At 46.3% G+C, this 23496-nt stretch overlaps 1 protein-coding gene across 1 annotated transcript in view; it reads left to right on the plus strand.

Annotated features, from left to right (window-relative positions):
- Positions 1-23496, plus strand: part of PITRM1 (pitrilysin metallopeptidase 1) — a 71329-nt gene that overhangs the window by 16636 nt on the left and 31197 nt on the right. Inside the window, exons 3-13 of the mRNA XM_044294376.1 lie at positions 292-398; positions 6256-6407; positions 9432-9546; positions 10690-10786; positions 11291-11451; positions 13526-13652; positions 16543-16631; positions 18210-18338; positions 19299-19412; positions 20438-20534; positions 20686-20820. Of these exons, the coding sequence (XP_044150311.1) occupies positions 292-398; positions 6256-6407; positions 9432-9546; positions 10690-10786; positions 11291-11451; positions 13526-13652; positions 16543-16631; positions 18210-18338; positions 19299-19412; positions 20438-20534; positions 20686-20820 (1323 nt within the window). The remainder of the gene's footprint in view (positions 1-291; positions 399-6255; positions 6408-9431; positions 9547-10689; positions 10787-11290; positions 11452-13525; positions 13653-16542; positions 16632-18209; positions 18339-19298; positions 19413-20437; positions 20535-20685; positions 20821-23496) is intronic.

The following is a 23496-nucleotide window of genomic DNA, read 5'->3' on the forward strand; positions in this document are numbered from 1 at the left end:
ACCATAGACCGCAGCAGCGGACAGGAAGAGAAAAGGGAAGATGACACCTGCGCACTGAGCGCGCCGTCTCCTCATACAGCTGGTTGGCGGGGGTGCTGGGTGTTGGACCCCCGGCGATCTAATATTGATGACCTATCCTGAGGATAGGTTATCGATGTAGGAGAGCCCGGACAACCCCTTTAATCAGAAAGTCCTGGCATTCTTCGCATTGTAAACCTATCGAATACCATGTATCACTTGTGTTTTTCTTGTTCTTATAAATTTTGTAATTTTTTGTTTCTTCCCCTGCAGGTGACTCCTGTCCCTGATTTGTTTTTAACTGCAGTAAAGCTTGACCATGAAGGCACCGGAGCAAAGTATTTACACATCGCCAGAGAGGACGCAAATAATTTATTCAGGTATATCACAGAGGAGCGGTGAGACCACCATGCCCTCCACTTTACAATTCACACTGAAGGCCTTTTTTCTTTCTGGGATTGTCCGTACTAATACAGCCACCAGCAACATAGTAAAGTAATTGGCTGCTCATGAATCAAAGCGGGCCTGCTCAAGATGGCAATTGATCGGCCAAATTCGGCCACTCACTGCAAAAAATTTCCAACAGGGCAGATCGCATTTTTGGTTGAAATCCGTCCGCCATTGGCCATGACAAACTATCGTTTTTACATTTTCGATGTTTGTCGATGGTTTGCCAAAATTGACAGTTTCTTCCAACTTTTATCTAGTGTATGGGCAGCTTTGCATTCATTGTAATAGTCTAAAACTGCTGCTAGTTGTTGAGGGGGAGCCTGTTACAGATGATATGCCCCCTGTGACACAGTGACCTCACACCGGCTCCATCTGCTAGGATGAGAGAACAGGTTCCCTTTAACATAAAAAATGCCGTTATTAACTTTGTGCTGCCCATACTAACCGCAGAATAAAGTAGAGACAGGTGAGTTGATAAGTGGTTGCCGAGAACCAACCTTACAATCATTGTAGACTGGGCCTGGAAAAGAGTCCCGGCCACCTGAGAAGAGTCCTGGTTATTCATATCTCCCTGCCCACCTGCTGATGATTGACAGTCTTCTACCTAGTTTTCTGTCTTTCTATCTAGGAGAGAACTGCCAATCATCAGCAGATGGACAGGAGAGCAGGAGATTAGGAATAACCTCGACTCTTCTCAGATTGGACTCTTTTCAAGGCCTGGGCTGCAATGATTATGATGCTGGTTCTCGGCAACCACTTACTTTTAGCTGATGAGTGACACAGCGCTGACATCAGCATTTTTGTCACTATTTTATGCTGCCCTCAGTGAGATCAGCATAAAGTTGATGACAGGTTCCCTTTAACCACTCCAGGACCGCTGTACGCAGGATTGCGTCCTGCCGGCGGCCCTGCTCTTCTGATCACCCCCTGTCATTGATCACCCCCCTGTCATTGATCACCCCCCTGTAAGGCTCCATTCAGACGTCCGCATGATTTTTACGGATCCATGGATACATGGATCGGATCCGCAAAACACATGCGGACGTCTGAATGGAGCCTTACAGGGGGGTGATCAATGACAGGCGGGTGATCACCCATATACACTCCCTGATCACCCCCCTGTCATTGATCACCCCCCTGTAAGGCTCCATTCAGACGTCCGCATGTGTTTTGCGGATCCGATCCCTGTATCCATGGATCCGTAAAAATCATACGGACATCTGAATGGAGCCTTACAGGGGGGGTGATCAGTGACAGGGGGGTGATCACCCCCTGTCATTGATAACCCCCCTGTAAGGCTCTATTCAGACGTCCGCATGTGTTTTGCGGATCCGATCCCTGTATCCATGGATCCGTAAAAATCATACGGACATCTGAATGGAGCCTTACAGGGGGGGTGATCAGTGACAGGGGGGTGATCACCCCCTGTCATTGATAACCCCCCTGTAAGGCTCCATTCAGACGTCCGCATGTGTTTTGCGGATCCGATCCATGTATCCATGGATCCGTAAAAATCATGCGGACGTCTGAATGGAGCCTTACAGGGGGGGTGATCAGTGACAGGGGGGTGATCACCCTGATCACCCCCTGTCATTGATAACCCCCCTGTAAGGCTCCATTCAGACGTCCGCATGTGTTTTGCGGATCCGATCCATGTATCCGTAAAAATCATACGGACGTCTGAATGGAGCCTTACAGGGGGGTGATCAGGGAGTCTATATGGGCGATCACCCCCCTGTCATTGATCACCCCCCTGTAAGGCTCCATTCAGACGTCCGCATGATTTTTACGGATCCATGGATACATGGATCGGATCCGCAAAACACATGCGGACGTCTGAATGGAGCCTTACAGGGGGGTGATCAATGACAGGCGGGTGATCACCCATATACACTCCCTGATCACCCCCCTGTCATTGATCACCCCCCTGTCATTGATCACCCCCCTGTAAGGCTCCATTCAGACGTCCGCATGATTTTTACGGATCCATGGATACATGGATCGGATCCGCAAAACACATGCGGACGTCTGAATGGAGCCTTACAGGGGGGTGATCAATGACAGGCGGGTGATCACCCATATACACTCCCTGATCACCCCCCTGTCATTGATCACCCCCCTGTAAGGCTCCATTCAGACGTCCGCATGTGTTTTGCGGATCCGATCCCTGTATCCATGGATCCGTAAAAATCATACGGACATCTGAATGGAGCCTTACAGGGGGGGTGATCAGTGACAGGGGGGTGATCACCCCCTGTCATTGATAACCCCCCTGTAAGGCTCTATTCAGACGTCCGCATGTGTTTTGCGGATCCGATCCCTGTATCCATGGATCCGTAAAAATCATACGGACATCTGAATGGAGCCTTACAGGGGGGGTGATCAGTGACAGGGGGGTGATCACCCCCTGTCATTGATAACCCCCCTGTAAGGCTCCATTCAGACGTCCGCATGTGTTTTGCGGATCCGATCCATGTATCCATGGATCCGTAAAAATCATGCGGACGTCTGAATGGAGCCTTACAGGGGGGGTGATCAGTGACAGGGGGGTGATCACCCTGATCACCCCCTGTCATTGATAACCCCCCTGTAAGGCTCCATTCAGACGTCCGCATGTGTTTTGCGGATCCGATCCATGTATCCGTAAAAATCATACGGACGTCTGAATGGAGCCTTACAGGGGGGTGATCAGGGAGTCTATATGGGCGATCACCCCCCTGTCATTGATCACCCCGCTGTCATTGATCACCCCCCCCTGTAAGGCTCCATTCAGACATTTTTTTGGCACAAGTTAGCGGAAATTTTTTGTTTGTTTTTGTTTTAGTTTTTTCTTACAAAGTCTCATATTCCACTAACTTGTGTCAAAAAATAAAATCTCACATGAACTCGCCATACCCCTCACGGGAATCCAAATGCGTAAACATTTTTAGACATTTATATTCCAGACTTCTTCTCACGCTTTAGGGCCCCTAAAAAGCCAGGGCAGTATAAATACCCCACATGTGACCCCATTTCGGAAAGAAGACACCCCAAGGTATTCCGTGAGGGGCATATTGAGTCCATGAAAGATTGGAATTTTTGTCCTAAGTTAGCGGAAAGTGAGACTTTGTGAGAAAAAAACAAAAAAAATCAATATCCGCTAACTTATGCAAAAAAAAATAAAAAATTTCTAGGAACTCGCCAGGCCCCTCATTGAATACCTTGGGGTGTCTTCTTTCCAAAGTGGGGTCACATGTGGGGTATTTATACTGCCCTGGCTTTTTAGGGGCCCTAAAGCGTGAGAAGAAGTCTGGGATCCAAATGTCTAAAAATGCCCTCCTAAAAGGAATTTGGGCCCCTTTGCGCATCTAGGCTGCAAAAAAGTGTCACACATCTGGTATCGCCGTACTCAGGAGAAGTTGGGGAATGTGTTTTGGGGTGTCATTTTACATATACCCATGCTGGGTGAGAAAAATATCTTGGTCAAATGCCAACTTTGTATAAAAAAATGGGAAAAGTTGTCTTTTGCCAAGATATTTCTCTCATCCAGCATGGGTATATGTAAAATGACACCCCAAAACACATTCCCCAACTTCTCCTGAGTACGGCGATACCAGATGTGTGACACTTTTTTGCAGCCAAGGTGGGCAAAGGGGCACACATTCCAAAGTGCACCTTTCGGATTTCGCAGGCCATTTTTTACACATTTTGATTGCAAGGTACTTCTTACACATTTGGGCCCCTAAATTGCCAGGGCAGTATAACTACGCCACAAGTGACCCCATTTTGGAAAGAAGACACCCCAAGGTATTCCGTGAGGGGCATGGCGAGTTCCTAGAATTTTTTATTTTTTGTCACAAGTTAGCGGAAAATGATGATTTTTCTTTTTTTTTCTTTTTTCCTTACAAAGTCTCATATTCCACTAACTTGCGACAAAAAAAAAAAATTCTAGGAACTCGCCGTGCCCCTCACGGAATACCTTGGGGTGTCTTCTTTCCAAAATGGGGTCACTTGTGGCGTAGTTATACTGCCCTGGCAATTTAGGGGCCCAAATGTGTGAGAAGAACTTTGCAATCAAAATGTGTAAAAAATGGCCTGCGAAATCCGAAAGGTGCACTTTGGAATATGTGCCCCCTTGCCCACCTTGGCTGCAAAAAAGTGTCCCACATCTGGTATCGCCGTACTCAGGAGAAGTTGGGGAATGTGTTTTGGGGTGTCATTTTACATATACCCATGCTGGGTGAGAAAAATATCTTGGTCAAATGCCAACTTTGTATAAAAAAATTGGAAAAGTTGTCTTTTGCCAAGATATTTCTCTCACCCAGCATGGGTATATGTAAAATGACACCCCAAAACACATTCCCCAACTTCTCCTGAGTACGGCGATACCAGATGTGGGACACTTTTTTGCAGCCAAGGTGGGCAAAGGGGCACATATTCCAAAGTGCACCTTTCGGATTTCACCGGTCATTTTTTACACATTTCGATTGCAAAGTTCTTCTCACACATTTGGGCCCCTAAATTGCCAGGGCAGTATAACTACCCCACAAGTGACCCCATTTTGGAAAGAAGACACCCCAAGGTATTCCGTGAGGGGCATGGTGGGGTCATTTGTGGGGTTTTTCTACTGTCTGGGCATTGTAGAACCTCAGGAAACATGACAGGTGCTCAGAAAGTCAGAGCTGCTTCAAAAAGCGGAAATTCACCTTTTTGTACCATAGTTTGTAAACGCTATAACTTTTACCCAAACCATTTTTTTTTTGCCCAAACATTTTTTTTTTATCAAAGACATGTAGAACTATACATTTAGCGAAAAATTTATATATGGATGTCGTTTTTTTTTGCAAATAATCAAAAGAAAAAGTTAAAAAACTAAATAAAAAAGCACCAATATATTTAAAGTTTAAATCACCCCCCTTTCCCAATTATACATATAAAAATATATAAACAATAAAAAAATAAACATATTAGGTATCGCCGCGTCCGAAAATGTCTAAACTATTAAAATATAAAAATAAAAAAAATCCTGTACAGTGAATGCTGTAACAGAAAAAAAAGAATACACAATAGACACAATTCGCTCCAGAAACATAAAAAGGTTATGCCTGTCAGAATATGGCAATGCAAAGAAAATTTTGATATTTTTTTTTTTTTTTTTAAAACTAGTAAAAGCTAGGAGAAGATCGGGGATGGAGACCCGATCATTATTATTTTTAAAATAATAGCATTCTAAATACATAACCAAGGGAAAATATTACAATCTACAGAACACCGATCCCAAGCCCGAACTTCTGTGAAGAAGTTCGGGTTTGGGTACCAAACATGCACGATTTTTCTCACGCGAGTGCAAAACGCATTACAATGTTTTGCACTTGCGCGGAAAAATCGCGCATGTTCCCGCAACGCACCCGCACATTTTCCCGCAACGCCCGTGTGAAACCAGCCTAAAAACCTTGACGGAATTCTTTTTTTATTTTATTTTTTTTGTTTTGCCACACAAAGAATTTGTGTTCCGTTTTCCAATTCAAGACATGGTAAATTAAATGGTGGCATTAAAAAATGCATTGTGTCCCGCAAAACAATAAGCCCACATATAGTTATGTGAGTGGAAAAATAAAAAAGTTATGTTTATTGGAACGTGGGGAGGAAAAATCCAAAATGTAAAAATTAAAAAGGGTCTTGACATTAAGGGGTTAACCCCCTGAGCACCAACACTTCTTACACCTACCCATAAACCAATTAATTAGAAAACCATCCAGCCGCCCCCATGACCCAAAGAAAAAACATTTCTCTCTCCCTCTTTTCTAGTGTACAGTTTCGGACGACTCCTCTGGACAGCACCGGGGTCCCACACATACTGGAACATACGGTTTTGTGCGGCTCCCAGAAGTATCCATGTAGAGACCCTTTCTTCAAGATGTTAAATCGATCCTTATCGACGTTCATGAATGCATTCACAGGTAAGAACGTTTCACTTTCTCAGCGGTTCAGTGTCTTGTGTGACGCAGGGTGCGCTCGGGCCTTGTTTAGTGGGTGAAATGTTCCTTTATTGCAAATGATGCATTTTTAAAGGGGTTTTCCAGAGGCATGTAAATAATGCTTAAAGGGATTTTTCCGTGAACAACATTTATCACCTATCCACAAGATAGGTGATAAATATATGATCGCTGGGGGTCCGACAGCTGGGGCACCTACCGATCAGGAGAACGATGGTCACAATAGCCATCTTTCCTGGCAGTGGCGACTCTAGGAACAATATATAGGGGGGGCACAAAGATACCACAGTCAAAAATGGGGGGGCACAAACAAAATAAGTATATATCAATAAGATTACAAAATACGAGTGAATTGCGATATGCAGGGATACAGTTATAATAAAGCAATTTACTTACAAAAGAAGCTATTCAGTCGTCTGCAGTGCCGTCCTCTGCTTGCTTCCACGGATTCTTTCCCCTTCTTTCTGTCTCTCGTCAGTGCACAGGCGCACTGTTATGGTGGATCTGTGGAAGACACACTGTTATGGGGGCATCTGTGGATGACACATTATGCCTCTCATTAGCCCTCATTATGCCTCTCATATCACCCCCCATATCAGCCCTTATGCCTCATTAGCCCCCATATCAGCCCTTATGCCTCATTAGCCCCCATATCAGCCCTTATGCCTCATTAGCCCCCATATCAGCCCTTATGCCTCATTAGCCCCCATTATGCCTCTTATTAGCCCCATTATGCCTCTTATTAGCCCCATATGCCTCCTATTAGCCCCCATATGCCTCCTATTAGCCCCATATGCCTCCAATTAGCCCCCATATGCCTCCAATTAGCCCCCATATGCCTCCAATTAGCCCCCATATGCCTCCAATTAGCCCCCATATGCCTCCAATTAGCCCCCATATGCCTCCTATTAGCCCCATATGCCTCCTATTAGCCCCATATGCCTCCTATTAGCCCCATATGCCTCCAATTAGACCCCATATGCCTCCAATTAGCCCCCATATGCCTCCAATTAGCCCCCATATGCCTCCTATTAGCCCCCATATGCCTCCTATTAGCCCCATATGCCTCCTATTAGCCCCCATATGCCTCCTATTAGCCCCATATGCCTCCTATTAGCCCCATATGCCTCCTATTAGCCCCATATGCCTCCTATTAGCCCCATATGCCTCCAATTAGCCCCATATGCCTCCAATTAACCCCCATATGCCTCCAATTAGCCCCCATATGCCTCCAATTAGCCCCCATATGCCTCCAATTAGCCCCCATATGCCTCCTATTAGCCCCCATATGCCTCCTATTAGCCCCATATGCCTCCTATTAGCCCCCATATGCCTCCTATTAGCCCCCATATGCCTCATATTAGCCCCATATGCCTCCTATTAGCCCCATATGCCTCTATTAGCCCCATATGCCTCCTATTAGCCCCATATGCCTCCTATTAGCCCCCATATGCCTCCAATTAGCCCCATATGCCTCCAATTAGCCCCCATATGCCTCCAATTAGCCCCCATATGCCTCCAATTAGCCCCCATATGCCTCCAATTAGCCCCCATATGCCTCCTATTAGCCCCCATATGCCTCCTATTAGCCCCATATGCCTCCTATTAGCCCCATATGCCTCCTATTAGCCCCATATGCCTCCTATTAGCCCCAAATATTGCCTCCAATTAGCCCCCATAGGCCTCCAATTAGCCCCCATATGCCTCCAATTAGCCCCCATATGCCTCCTATTAGCCCCATATGCTCCTATTAGCCCCATATGCCTCCTATTAGCCCCATATGCCTCCTATTAGCCCCATATGCCTCCTATTAGCCCCATATGCCTCCTATTAGCCCCATATGCCTCCAATTAGACCCCATATGCCTCCAATTAGCCCCCATCTGCCTCCAATTAGCCCCCATATGCCTCCTATTAGCCCCATATGCCTCCTATTAGCCCCATATGCCTCCTATTAGCCCATATGCCTCCTATTAGCCCCATATGCCTCCTATTAGCCCCATATGCCTCCATTAGCCCCCATATGCCTCCTATTAGCCCCATATGCCTCCTATTAGCCCCATATGCCTCCTATTAGCCCCCAGATGCCTCCTATTAGCCCCCATATGCCTCCTATTAGCCCCCATATGCCTCCTATTAGCCCCCATATGCCTCCTATTAGCCCCATATGCCTCCTATTAGCCCCATATGCCTCCTATTAGCCCATATGCCTCCTATTAGCCCCCATATGCCTCCAATTAGCCCCCATATGCCTCCAATTAGCCCCCATATGCCTCCTATTAGCCCCCATATGCCTCCTATTAGCCCCATTATGCCTCATATTAGCCCCCATATGCCTCCTATTAGCCCCATATGCCTCCTATTAGCCCCATATGCCTCCTATTAGCCCCAAATATGCCTCCAATTAGCCCCCAAATATGCCTCCAATTAGCCCCCATATGCCTCCAAATGCCCCATATGCCTCCAATTAGCCCCCATAATGCCCCCAGCAGCCACATTTTCTATAAAATAAAAAATAAAAACACTTACCTCTCCTGCTCCTGGACGGACGCCGCCTGCCATTTTCTCCTCAGTCGACTGTGCTCTAAACTGGCGTGCACAGCGTGAGGTCACAGAGCGACCTTACGCTGTGCGCAGCCCTGCACAGCCGACAGCCGAGGACCAGGAAGTGGTGAGTACAGAGCGTTCACCACTTCCTGGTCCTTCGGTACTAATGAGCGCTTCCATAATGGAAGCGCTCATTAGTATTCACTCTGGGGAATCAGCGGGGGGGCACCCGGGGGGGCAAGGGACAACATAGGGGGGGCAATTGCCCCCCCTCGCCCCCCTCTAGCGACGCCACTATTTCCTGGTCCAAGATTTATACCACGCTGAAGGAAAACTACAGCAGGCCGCCATGTATATGAGAAGCCATGCCTCTGAACTGCAGCACAACATTACAGCTCGGTCTGAGTACAATCCGTCATCTGATTTTTTTTTTTTTTTGCAGCAAATGATTATACGATGTACCCATTTTCAACTCAGAATGCCAAGGACTTCCAGAATCTCCTGTCGGTGTATTTAGATGCTGTCTTTTTCCCATGCCTGAGAGAACTGGACTTCTGGTAACACTAATTTAATAAGAGACAATAACTAGTAATACTTATTACAGCGCAAAATAAAAGATAAGCAGCCCTCTAATGGGATTGTGCAGTGATGTTTTCACCCATGTTCACAAGGTGCAACATTTAAAGGGTTGATGTCATCTGAGACATTGGTGGCATATCGCACGGCTTTGCACCAATGTCAGATAGATGCCAATCCCACCTCTTTGACCCGTACCTATCTCTAGAATGGGGCCCGAAAGTGAGCATGACTGCACTGCATATGCGCGGTGTCCTCTCCTTTCACTTCTATGGGAGTTCCAAAAACAGTCTAGCAAGCACGCTCAGCTTTTGGAACTGCTATAGAAGTGAATGGAGAGTGGCCGTTGTTGTGCAGTTCGCTCTTGTTCACTAGAGATAGGTACTGGTCCCAGAGGCAAGACTCGCACCTACAATGTTTGACATTGGTGGCATATCTGTGCAATATGCCACCAATGTCTCAGATGAGACAACCCCTTTTAAGGGGTTCTGCATTTCTTTTTAACTGATGAACTGTCCTCTGGATTAGATCATCAGCATCTGATCGGCGGGGGTCCGACACCTATTTGAGAAGGCAGGAGCGCTCCAAGAGCACCGTGGCCTTCTCACTGTTTACTGCAGGTCCAGTGGCGTCCCGACTAGTATCACTGGCCTAGGAGCGGCTAAGCTCGATTCAAGTGAACGTAGCTTAGTCACTCCCAGGCCAGTGATACTAGTCTTGACGTCACTGGGCCTGAGGGAAACAGAAAGAAGGCCACGGGCTCCTGGAGCGCTGCCACCTTCCCAAACAGCTGATCGGCAGGGATCCCCTGCCAATCAGATGCTGATGATCTATCCAGAGGATAGATCATCAGTTGAAAAGAGCTGCAGAACCCCTTTAAGTTGCTCAATGCACCCATTTGCAAGCGCATTGAACATCTGAAGCATTGCAACTTGTGAACATGGGTGGATAAACATCATTGCATGATTCTGTCGGAGAGCTGCTTCGCTTCTGATTTAGCTGTTTGGGACCTTTGGAGATGGGCCCCTTGGAGCTTGCACCCATCTGATGTCTGATCTCAATGCTGCTTTACTTCTTTTGGATTAGTAGTACGTGTTATATATTTCTTTTATTAATCTATGCAGGCAAGAAGGCTGGAGATTGGAGCATGAAAATCCCACCGATTCCACTTCACCTCTCATATTCAAGGGCATTGTATTTAATGAGATGAAGGGCGCATTTGTGAGTTGTTCTTTTATGTTTGATTAGCCATTTGTATGTAAAAGTCAGTTTATGCTTTTTGTGTTTATGCTCTGGCGTATGCCTCAAACATAGCTGTAGGACTTCTTTCACCCAATAGAAGCCAAAGGAGTGTGACTGTTTGCGTGGGTGTCCTCCCACACTCCAAAGACATACTGGTAGGGAACTTAGATTGTGAGCTCCGCTGGGGACAGCAAGTGCTGAAAACGTCTGTAAAGCGCAGCGGAATACGTCAGCGCTATGTAAGTGAGTTATATAAACATGGGAGCCCTTGGACGGACTGCAGTGGTATTCCTCAGTGACATACGTTGGGAAATCATCCCGATATATGCTGCAGACATAGATTGGATGTGTTAAACATAATTGTACGATCCATTTTTACTGCTATGCTAGGATTAGAATACCACTTTGCACTTTAGCAACCCATGAAAAAGCTCATCTTTTTATTTTTTGCTTAGTTATATCTGTTGCTTTTGTCTCCCGCAGACAGATAATGAGAGAGTCTTTGCGCAGCAGCTGCAGAACAAGCTTCTTCCAGACCACACATATTCGGTTGTATCTGGAGGAGAACCATTGGATATTCCAGATCTGACCTGGAATCAGTTGAAGCAGTTCCATGCCACTCACTATCACCCAAGCAATGCCAGGTACACTATCAGAGCACTGACATCACACTGCGCCCCGTACCAGCAGCCTAATAACTATCAACAAGTAACGTACATTGTGGTCACTATAAAGATTTCATATCTGTTCCAGAAAGAAGCGACGATTTAAAGTTGTTGTTTTTTTTATTTTTATATACCTTCCTCACTCTTTCTCCTTCATTTTGGTATTCTAGATTATGTTTCCAGAGGTTGAATTTCTTCTTCTGGGAGGTCAGCATATATCTCTGGATAGCTCATCGGTATTTGATCAGTGATTGATGCGATATGGCGATTTGGCCGAACCGAAAATGCCGCGATTATATATAAAGGGGCCCCGCGCACATAACTGCCTTTGCGTGTAAAGTATTTTACTAGTGTGTGTGTGTGTGAAACAATCTCTCTCCTATTGATAACAGGTCGGGCCTCTGTACTCACTGTCACTATAAATGCAATGCACTGCAGCGAGCCGGCCGGACGTCACTTAGTAACGCTCCAGCTTCCTGAAGTGGGAGGAGCGTTACTAAGTGCAGCTCGCTGCCGCTCGCTGCAGTGCATTGCATTCATAGTGACAGTGAGTACAGAGGCCCGACCTGTTATCAATAGGAGAGAGATTGTTTCTCACACACACACACTAGTAAAATACTTTACACGCAAAGGCAGTTATGTGCGCAGTTTAGGACACATGAGGGGACACATAGGGCCATGAGGGGGGCCAGCATAAGATGCTATATGTCTTATGCTGGCCCCCCTCATGGCCCTATGTGTCATAGCACACATCCCCTATAACAGTGCCATCCACAGGTCCCCCATAAGTGTCCTCCACAGATCCCCCCATAACAGCGTCCTCCACAGATCCCCCCATAACAGCGTCCTCCACAGATCCCCCCCATAACAGCGTCCTCCACAGATCCCCCATAACAGCGTCCTCCACAGATCCCCCATAACAGCGTCCTCCACAGATCCCCCATAACGGCGTCCTCCACAGATCCCCCACAACACGGCGTCCTCCACAGATCCCCCACAACACGGCATCCTCCACAGATCCCCCACAACACGGCGTCCTCCACAGATCCCCCATAACGGCGTCCTCCACAGATCCCCCACAACACGGCGTCCTCCACAGATCCCCCACAACACGGCGTCCTCCACAGATCCCCCACAACACGGCGTCCTCCACAGATCCCCCACAACACGGCGTCCTCCACAGATCCCCCCATAACAGCGTCCTCCACAGATCCCCCCCATAACAGCGTCCTCCACAGATCCCCCATAACAGCGTCCTCCACAGATCCCCCATAACAGCGTCCTCCACAGATCCCCCATAACGGCGTCCTCCACAGATCCCCCACAACACGGCGTCCTCCACAGATCCCCCACAACACGGCGTCCTCCACAACACGGCGTCCTCCACAGATCCCCCACAACACGGCGTCCTCCACAGATCCCCCACAACACGGCGTCCTCCACAGATCCCCCACAACACGGCGTCCTCCACAGATCCCCCACAACACGGCGTCCTCCACAGATCCCCCACAACACGGCGTCCTCCACAGATCCCCCACAACACGGCGTCCTCCACAGATCCCCCACAACACGGCGTCCTCCACAGATCCCCCACAACACGGCGCCCTCCACAGATCCCCCACAACACGGCGCCCTCCACAGATCCCCCACAACACGGCGCCCTCCACAGATCCCCCACAACACGGCGCCCTCCACAGATCCCCCATAACTATGTCATACCCAGCCGCGTCAGCGGCTCATATGGGAAAATCCAAGCAAATAGACCTCTAGCACAATTCCCTTAAAATATCGCATCGCATATCGTTATCGCAATTTTTAGGGCCCTAATCGCAATCGCACAAAATTCCCATATCGTGCAGCCCTAATCTGCACTACAAAGTATTATATTTTTTATATTTTTTTGCCGGAGTGCTTCCTTAATACAGAATCATTGGGAACAGTTATTGTGTGTCAGATATGGATGTGGAGAGGATTTGCTGTTATATATAATGTGCATGTATCTTAGCTGGATGATGCTGTGGAAAACGAGTTTGCATTTGCTCTCCTCCCTCAGGTTCTTTACCTACGGTAATCTTCCATTGGAGCAGCACTTGAAGCAAATACATGAAGATGCCTTGAGCAAGTTTGATTGTATTGATCCACACACTGGGGTTCCCCTGCAGCAGAGATGGAGCGGTGCAGTAGGTTCATGGTTTTCTTCTTCTTCATCAGAAATGATTATTCTGTTGCGACAATAAAGCTCGGTTCACATCACTTTTGAGCCTTCTGTTGGAGGTATATATCGGCAGGGTATTCCAATGTATGCCTGCGACAGAAATGTATACGTTTCTGCAGGATGCATCTGTATAGAATAGCATAGTCTGTCATATATATACCAGCCTGACAGATGCCAAAGCCAGTGAATGTAGCCCTATGGATACTTTGGACATATGCACTGGCAAATATAGAGCTCAAACATGATGTGTAGAGAGATTATGGGGGACATTTGTGAAGACCGGCAATTGAGACGCCAGTCTTTGTCCCTCCTGTGCTGGCGGTTCGTCCGCCTAAATTATGTAGAGGTGGTGGCAGACTTTACACTTGTCTGATCAGCGGGGGTCCCGGGTGTCAGACCCCCACCGGTCAGATACAGATGATCTTTGCAGAGGATAGGTCGTAAGTATATAAATCCAGGGCTGTGGAGTCGGTAGATAAATGCTCCAACTCCGACTCCTCAGTTTTTGGTACTTCCGACTCCTCTGTATTTAATATGCGAATGTATTTTATACATTACTTGAAGGAAAGAAAGGCAACATACATGTCATTACCACAGAACTACTGCTTCTCCGTTGTGTGCTGATCTTCTGCTGAAGATAGGGCATTGGGGGGATCGAGGAAGGGGCATTTATTGTAAAACATGATTTCCCTAGTAGAATCCCAGAGTCATGTTTAAAGTTTAAGCTAACAATCTGAGTTTACAAGTTTTTATAGCCTTAGCTGAATGACAGCAGTTTTTCAAATGGTTTACAGCTTCAGTCTTGAACTATTGACTATCCATTCCCGTCACTTATACAAGTGTCTCTAGTCCTGCAAAAAACATATTTACTTAATCAGTTATCAGTGAGAGGCTCGGTTAACCATGGGCGTTGCATTCCCTGTAACAGCGGAACACAACACAATGGAAAGTATATGCGTGCCATATAGTGAAGCATATGAAAAGCATGCTTCTTCATGGTCACTTAACGTGTTCGTTTTGCAGTAACGTGACGCACTGCATGCATTGGCCTTTATTCTTACAGTAGAGAAGTACCGTATTTTTCGCAAAAGTGGGGGAAAAATAGCAGTGCGTCTTATGGGGGGCGAATGCTGCGACCGTCCAGTGAATAGGCTGAGAGGGAGGAGGGGTTGGGGGCCGACATCTGTTTCTGTAATGGCAGCGGGGCCCGGTCCAGTCACTGTATTCTACTACACCGGGCCCCGCTCACTGTAGTATACGGTAATCATATCTAACTTGTGGGTATTGTTATTGCGGGCGCTCGTAGCGTAGCTCACTATGTCACGTGCCTGCTCCTCCCACTTTATTAATGAAGCAGGCGGCGAAGGCGCCTGACATAGTGAGCTACGCTACGAGTGCCCGCCCGGCCTCCTGACTGCCAAGAAGTTAGTAGTAAGTAGTACAGCGCTAGACTTAAGATGATTGGAATACTTTAACAATACCCACAAGTTAGATATGATTACTGTATACTACAGTGAGCGGGGTCCGGTGTAGTAGAATACAGTGACTGCACTGGGCCCCGCTGCCATTACAGAAACAGATGGCGACCCCCATTCACTACACAGGGACACTGTTATGGGGGATCTGTGGATGACACATAAGATAAGATGCTATATATGTGTCATCCACAGATGCCCCCATAACAGTGCAATCCACAGATGCCCCCACAATGATCCCCCATAACAGTGCCATCCACAGATGCCCCCATAACAGTGCCATCCACAGACCACCATTAGTTCAAAACCCACCAAAAGCACACCTTTTGGTTCAAAAAATTTTTTCTCTTATTTTCCCCCTCAAAAACCTAGGTGTGTCTTATAGGGCGAAAAATATGGTAATTCATGATAACTTTTTGTGAATTGGGACATTTAAACATTTTTTTTATTTTTTTTTATTCCAATTTAAATTTAGTAGAAGTAGGTTCATTTTTTTTTGCCGACTCCGGGTACCCAAAATTGCCTCTGACTCCGACTCCACAGCCCTGTATAAATCTTGGAAAACCCTTTTAAGTCTGCTGAAGTCTCACCAATGCTGAATGTGTAAACGGGCTCTTAAAAAGCAGCATGATCAACCCTGTTAGACCTTCCTGAAAGTGCCTGTGCTGTATCCTCTGGTCCCCGCACTTGCTCAATGTTTCTTATGCTGCGTTCCAAGCAGTGAAGATTCAAACTGAGCCATTATGGAGACCAAGAACGGACGATACAGCACAGGCAAGAGATCATAACTCTCGGCACTTGCTCAGTTTGAATCTGCACTGCTTGGAACGCAGCAGGAGAAACACAGAGCAAGCGCCGAGACCAGAAGCACACGCTGGAGAATACAAGACTCAGCACTAGCCCTGACAACCCAGTTGAAGGGTGGCGGGATTGAAACGAAAGGGGGCGTAACCAACTGGTGCGCCGAGGTCATTTGTGAATAAATAGAAATGCACTTTTCTCAGTAATGGGGCCACGGAGAGACATAACAAGGATATCAGCATGAACCACCCTGCCAGGCTGTATGCTTGGTTTAATAGGGTTGATCGTGCAGAATAATATTTAAAGGGGTATTACAGCCACAAAAAGTTATCATTTATTTCCTGAATAGGTTATAAATGTTAGATCGTGGGGGTCTAACTGCTGAGGCTCCCATATGTTGCTTTAATTGTAAACCTTGGCACCCCTTCTCCATGATTATGGCGACCAGAAGTTTGAATGGAGCAATGGTCAGTCTGCTTCATCCAAACTCTATGGCAATGTCGGAGACAGCCAAGTGCATTTGTATGTTTTAAGAGAGCTCCTACTGAAAAATTGATATGAAAATTATATAATTTGCAGAGAGAATATCTAATCACTTGTGGAGTGGACAGTTTTGCATCTAACCCCGCCAAACAGACGATGGTCAGCATGAGCTTCCTTTTATCAGAGTGAGTAAAGTTTTTCTGCTAGATAGAAATATGCTCCAACCCCCACGGTGGCAAATTGGCTGCAGTTGACCAGTGGAGGTCATTTTGCCTCCCTCAAATCTCTAGAGTTGGCAATACACATTAGATCCATATCGTCCGGGTTCAGACGGCCTATCTATAAAGGTGGATTTAGATGGGACGATTCTACAGCCAATTGTCAGGAAGGAAGCGCTCCTTCCCAACAGTTGGCTGCTCGTTCAGTGAAGGATTTCCTTCACTTTGAGGACATGCAGTTGCTATTGTGATCCCTCGTCCCCATACAGAATCATTGTTTCTGGGCAGTGGATCGCTGTATAGACCAGACTATCTGCTGCTCAGAAACTATGATCGGTGGTGCCTGCATGAACGACGGGATCACCCGACGAACCTGATTCGCTCGTTTGTCAGGTGACCGGCGGCACATTTACACGGGCAGATTGTCGGGAACCACTAATCGGGACAATTATTGGCGCGTATAAATGCAGCTTTATGGTTCATCCCCCAATCGCTGATTTGAGAGGAGATGAGGATTGGGCATGTCCTATTGTTCTTTGGGAGATTAGCCACTGCCAGAGGTGTCTAGCTGCAGCTTTCTCCCCTCACCCCATTCACTATATGTGCATGCTTCGACGAGCATGCATATGTATGGGAGAATTGGGCCAGATAGCTGCCTACTGAATGAGAGTGCCTGTGTATGACCAGCTTGTTGATCCTGTTGCGTAACTTAAATAATGTGCTTCCGTTTTCTATTAAAACTTGGAGAGATCATTTGCGATGGCATGTTACTTTTTTTAAATTTTATTTTTATTCTGTTGAGTTATGTTTACTGTCTGTTTAAAGGGGTTCTGCACTTTTTTTAAACTGATGATCTATCCTCTGGATAGATCATCAGCATCTGATCGGCGGGGGTCCTACACCCGGGACCCCTGCCGATCAGCTGTTTGAGAAGGCAGCGGCTGATCAGATGCTAGATCCAGAGGATAGATCATCAGTTTAAAAAAAACTGCAGAACCCCTTTAAATATGCAATGTACGTAGTGATTAAATTATGGTAGTATTATATGCATCTTTGTTCAAAGTGGTAAGGTCCCTTTACATGGCTTGTTCCTGACAATCGCCTACTTGTCAATGGAGGAGAAATCTGTATCTACATGCAGCAATCTCCTCCACAGTACGGGGAGGAGTGAACGCTAATGCCATCGCTTGTCCTCATACAGAATCATTGTTTGCCGACGGTTTAGACGGCCAATCTGCTGCCGGCAAATTACGATTTAGGTGTCCGCATGCAGAATACTATTACCCGATGAGTGAGAGAGTTTTTCTCGTTCATTGAGTTATCGGTGGCACCTTTACACAAGCAGATCATCGCTGATGAGTGTTCATAGGAATGACAGTGTCATATATAACAGTCCTCATTGCAGACATTTACGTCGCAGGGAGCATGCGAGTGCTTTATAGTTCTTTATATTTATCAGTGTGCTGGAATATGTGACTGTATTACCCCTTTTAGTAAAGGAAGAGCGATAACTATAATCTAGTTATGATGTGTTCTGCTTACTAGTATTACAGACTCATTTGAAGCGTTTACACTGAGCCTTTTGTCCTCTTTGTTGGTTGATGGACCGAATTCTCCTTTCTACAAAGCCCTACTAGAAGCCAACCTTGGGACGGATTTCTCTCCTGATACTGGGTAAGCCGGCTTTTACTCAGAATTTTTCCTTATTGTTTCATGTGGATTTTTCCTGCTTGTTTACTCGGCAGAATTAAGTTCTGGGCTAGAAAATCTTTACAGCAGACCTGCCTGCCCCAGCTGTGGTGCCCTTTATGCAATGTTAGGACTAAAGGTGGTATTAGAAAGCCTGATTTAACAGGCGATTGTCGGGAAGGAAGCGTTCCTTCCCGGCAATCGCCTGCTCACTAGCAGAGAAGATCTCTGGTGTTACAAGCAGCGATCTCCTCCTCAGTATAGGGAGGAGCGATCGTTATGCCATTGCTCTTCCCTGTACTGAATCATTGTTTGCCGGCAGCAGATGGTGATTAGACACCACGATCTGCCGCCTGCAAACAGTGATTGTTTTTTTAACCTGTCAAAAGATTTGGATTGCTCGTTCATCGGGCAATCGGCGGCAGTATTAGACTGCCAGGTGATGGCTAACGAGCATTACTACAAACGCTCATTAGCGATCATCTGCTGAAAAATCGCCAGGTGTAATGCAGGCTCAACACGTCAGACCGGATGCCGCACGTCCACCATCCTACGGGATTATACAGATATAGAGGGAAGGGACAGGGCTCTGATCTTCATACAGACTCCTAAGCTGGAGATGGCTAAAACTATGCTTTGTTCACAGATTTCCTTTAAAGGGGTTCGCTCATGTAGACACCCCCAGTTTATATGCCCTATAAATGCATATGGACTTCATAGGGGTTGGTCCCTTTTTTAACGCCCCCCCCCCTTAATGACAGAACGTAGAGCTGCTTTGTGTCAGCGGCCATCCACGTATTACCACAAAGCTCATTCATCAGGAAATATGTGGCTAGCCGTGGCTTCCCCTAATAAATCAGCTGTTTGTAAAGTGGAAGAATATAAATTGCAGTCTGTAAGCTGTTTGGTTGCTGTGACTTTGTTTCTTTGTGTCTTCGTTACTAGGTTTAACAATTTCACCCGAGATACTTACTTCAGCGTTGGATTACAAGGAGTAAATAAAGATGATTTCCTGTCCGTGAAAGAAATCATAAGTAAAACCATTCAGGAGGTTGTTCAGTAAGTCTGATACATGCTATAATAGTTAGTGAGCTTTGTGGGCCCAGAAACACAGGAGCGGACCATCAATCTGATCATATGACACGAGTTCTAATAGATTCAGCTTTGCGGAATTGCTGTTTATGTACTTTCACCAAAAGTCAAGACTTGGAGCTGAATCAGTTGTTTTTTTGCCAATCTCACCCTGCCCTCATGGCTAGTGTAGACAGACTCCCCATCCTCGCCCCCTAAAATAAAGTAACGTTGAGCTTTCAGCAGTGTTTTCTCCCGACACCCCTGCTGATCGGCTTCTTCTAGGGGCTGTGGCGCTTGTGCGAGGGCTGCATCCTCTTCAGTTGTTCCCTGCACACCCTCTACATTGTAGTGGTGGTGCAGTGTATTTACAGCTGGTCATCCCATTCAAGTAAACAGGAGAGGAATCTGCAGTCCAGCGTTATGTCGCCGAGCTGGCTTTTCGGATGTTTGTCTGTAAAAGGGGCATTCCCATCTGACTTCTGAGACCCCCCACTGATCCTGGAAATGAAGGGGGGCATCACAGTTTTTCCCTGCACAGCAGAGCATGGCGATATGCCAATCACTTTTTAAAATGGGAATACCCCTTTAAGGAGCAGTGATTATGTAGGTATTCACATTAGACAGAATTAGAGTAAGGCTCCATTCACACGTCCGCAATTTTGCGGAACGGAATTGCGGACCCTATTCATTTCTATGGGGCCGCACGATGTGCAGCCCGGCTCCGGGAATGCGGACTCGCACTTCCGGGTCCGCATTTCCGTTCCTGAAAAAAAAAAAATAGAACATGTCCTATTCTATTAGTGCCGGCAATGTGCGGTCCGCAAAATGCGGAAACCACTTTGCCGGTGTCCGTGTTTTGCGGATCCGTGGATCCGCAAAACACTACGGACACGTGAATGGACCCTAAACAAGGAGATCCAGCAGCAGTAACTGGGATAAGTCAGCGACTGCTGACCCTCGAGACACCAGACATTATATATTTGTATTCTGAATGTTTCTTTTCAATGCAGGAACGGATTTGAGCAAGAAAGAATTGAAGCTCTTCTCCACAAGCTGGAGATCCAGATGAAGCATCAGTCTACAAGCTTCGGCCTCTCGTTGGCATCGGTATGTTAGAGCATATATTGCGTATTCCCACCGCGTGTTACCTGTTGTATTAAAGTACTTTATGTAAACTGCTCTGCATCAATCCTCTAATCCTGCCCCAAATATTCACCCAGTGTGAAATCTTACACGTTGTTATCCTCTCTCCCACAAGTACATTGCCTCCTGCTGGAATCACGATGGAGACCCCGTCGACTCGCTAAAGATTGGAGAGAAAATCAATAGATTCAGACAGTGTCTTAAAGACAACCCCACCTTTCTTCAAGAGAAGGTCAAGCAGTATTTCCAGGTGAGCATTTGTTTTCTCTATAGAAGGAAGTGAAACTTTTATCAGGTTGTTTTGTTGCACAGAATTGGTCCTAGGTGATAGTGTGTGAAACCAGAGCCCTTGATATTTTTAACTGCTTCAGTACTGAGCCTTTTTTTTAGCATTTACGACGGCAGGAATTTTTGGCTTTTGTATTGCCAGTATACAGAGAGCCTTAGCTTTCACATTTCTTTTCCTTTTGATGGAGTCAAATGGGGGGAATGGTTTAAATAATGTTTAAAAAAATTACACATACTGTAGATGGTATCACCGCGACATAATGACCAGAATAATGAAGTGAGGCTCTATTCACACGTCCGCAATTGTGCGGATGCATTAATTCTCTATGGGGATTGAATTGATGCGGAGAGCACACTATGTGCTCTCTGCATCCGCATTTCCGGAGCGGGGCCCCGATCTTCCGGTCCGCAGCTCCGGAAATAAAATAGAGCATGTCCTATTGCCCGCAATTGCGGACAAGAATCAGCATTTCTATGGGGGTCCCGGTGGGGTGTATTGCGGATCCACAATGCACTACGGACGTGTGAATGGAGCCTTAAAGGGCATCTGTCAGCAGATTTGTCCCTATGACATCTGTGTTGGCCCCATGTTCATATTGCTGAGAAATATTAAGTTTTAATATATGAAAATGATCCTCTCGGAGAAACTGGGGCTTTGTCATTACTTCTAGAGGCTCCACTTTCTCTGAAACTGTCAAACCCTCTGCACTTTTTTTTTTTTTTACAGGGCCAGGCAGTGAAAACGTCATCACCCCTGGCCATGGCAATCAAAGTTAAGAGGTAGTTGCAGAGAAAGCAGATCCTCTAGGAGTAATGGCAACTCCCCCGTTGCTCCTAGAGGCTCATTTGCATATATTAATACTATTTTCTCAGCAATGCAGTCACATATGAACGTGGGACCAACACAGATGCCTTCAGCTGCCAAGTGCACATGTAACAGGTCAGCCGGTGTCATAGGTACAAAACTGCTGACAGATGCCCTTTAAGTAAACACTCTAACTTTTATTCTATGGTCCTGTGGTAATGTACATAAGATATCTAGCAGTCATGGTTCATTTTACTCACCGTTGGCTTTATGTATTAATCATATGCTCCATTCCTGACTTTGTCGCTGTGACGTGACCTATTGTAATACCCTCCAATTTATATCGTGTCGTACCTGTGGAGTGGAAGTAAGATTTGCTGTGAACCTTTATGTGAGTCTCATAGGCATGCATAAAGAAACTGACTTTCTGTCCACTGGCGCTATATGAATCGGAGAATATTATGGCAGGTCACACGATACACCTGAGGACGGAACAGAGCAGATGATAAAGCTGTACATTTAAGTTGATGCATTAACTACACTGTGGCAAGAAATGTTAAAGGGATTTTCCGGAAGTTTAGGGCATTCCTTTTTGTCCGACTCCCGGCATCCATGCTGATCAGCTGTTTGAAGAGGCCGTGGGACTCTGGGGAACGCGCCTCTTCCTAGGCCAGTGATGTTATGTTCATTGGTCACATCACCAATTTGCAGCTCAGCGCTGTGCAGACGCCGCAGCATCTTCAAACTGCTGATCGGCATGGGTGTCAGGAGTCAGACCCCACCCCTGAGGATGGACCATTAATAGAAATTTTATAGAAAACCTCTTTGATTCGACTTTTAATTGGCTTTTGTTGTGTCGCACATGCATGTGGCCGCCCTATTCATTTCTATGGGTGTTCCGGAGGTAGCCGAGTAGAGCGCTTTATTTATCTACCTCATTGAGGTGGTCACACGTGCTCAGCTTAAATCTTCAACAGCACCCAGCCATATGTTCTGTTAGTAGCTGTAGCTGTGGCAGTTACAGGGAGAGAGCTGCAGCAGAAAGGACACGCTCCCTGAGCAATAAATGTGGAGATCTCTGGATCCATGTAATGTACAGGGCTGGTTCTAGCTTTGTTAGAAAGAGATTGTCATGTACTGTATGATGTCTGATTAAATTTTTACATCAATCCTTGCACAACCCCTTTAAGAAGTCTGAGCTTGCTGAGAAGAATAACGCTGACTCCTAGCATGGCAATTTTGATGCACCCACCAATGAGTTCCTAAACTGTACAGCTGACGGATGCACTTAAAAGGGGTTGTCTCACTTCAGCAAATGGCATTTATCACGTAGAGAAAGTTAATACAAGGCACTTACTAATCTATTGTGAGTCTCCATATTGCTTTCTTTGCTTGCTGGATTCATTTTTCCATCACTTTATACACTGCTTGTTTCCATGGTTATGACCACCCTGCAATCCATCAGCAGTGGTCGTGCTTGCAGACTATAGGAAAAAGCACCGACCTACATGTGGTCCCACGATCCCGGACACCAGAGAGGCCAGCGCTTTTTCCTATAGTATGCAAGCATGACCATCACTGATTGCAGGGTGGTCGTAACCATGGAAACGAGCAGTGTGTAATGTGATGATAAATGCTATTTGCTGAAGTGAGAGGACCCCTTTAAGTCATGTAGTTATTCTCCTTTTTTTTTTATTCCCAAAACCCAGTTTTTTGTCCCATTCCCGTGAGTACACATATATGCGATACTGCCTTGAGTTGCCCTTATGACCAGTGAATGAGCCAATAATTGACATAGTTATGGAGGACAGGGGGGCTGCTTTTATTCTTATT

The sequence above is a fragment of the Bufo gargarizans genome, chromosome 5 (assembly GCF_014858855.1).
Source record: "Bufo gargarizans isolate SCDJY-AF-19 chromosome 5, ASM1485885v1, whole genome shotgun sequence".
NCBI classification, from domain to species: Eukaryota; Metazoa; Chordata; class Amphibia; order Anura; family Bufonidae; genus Bufo; species Bufo gargarizans.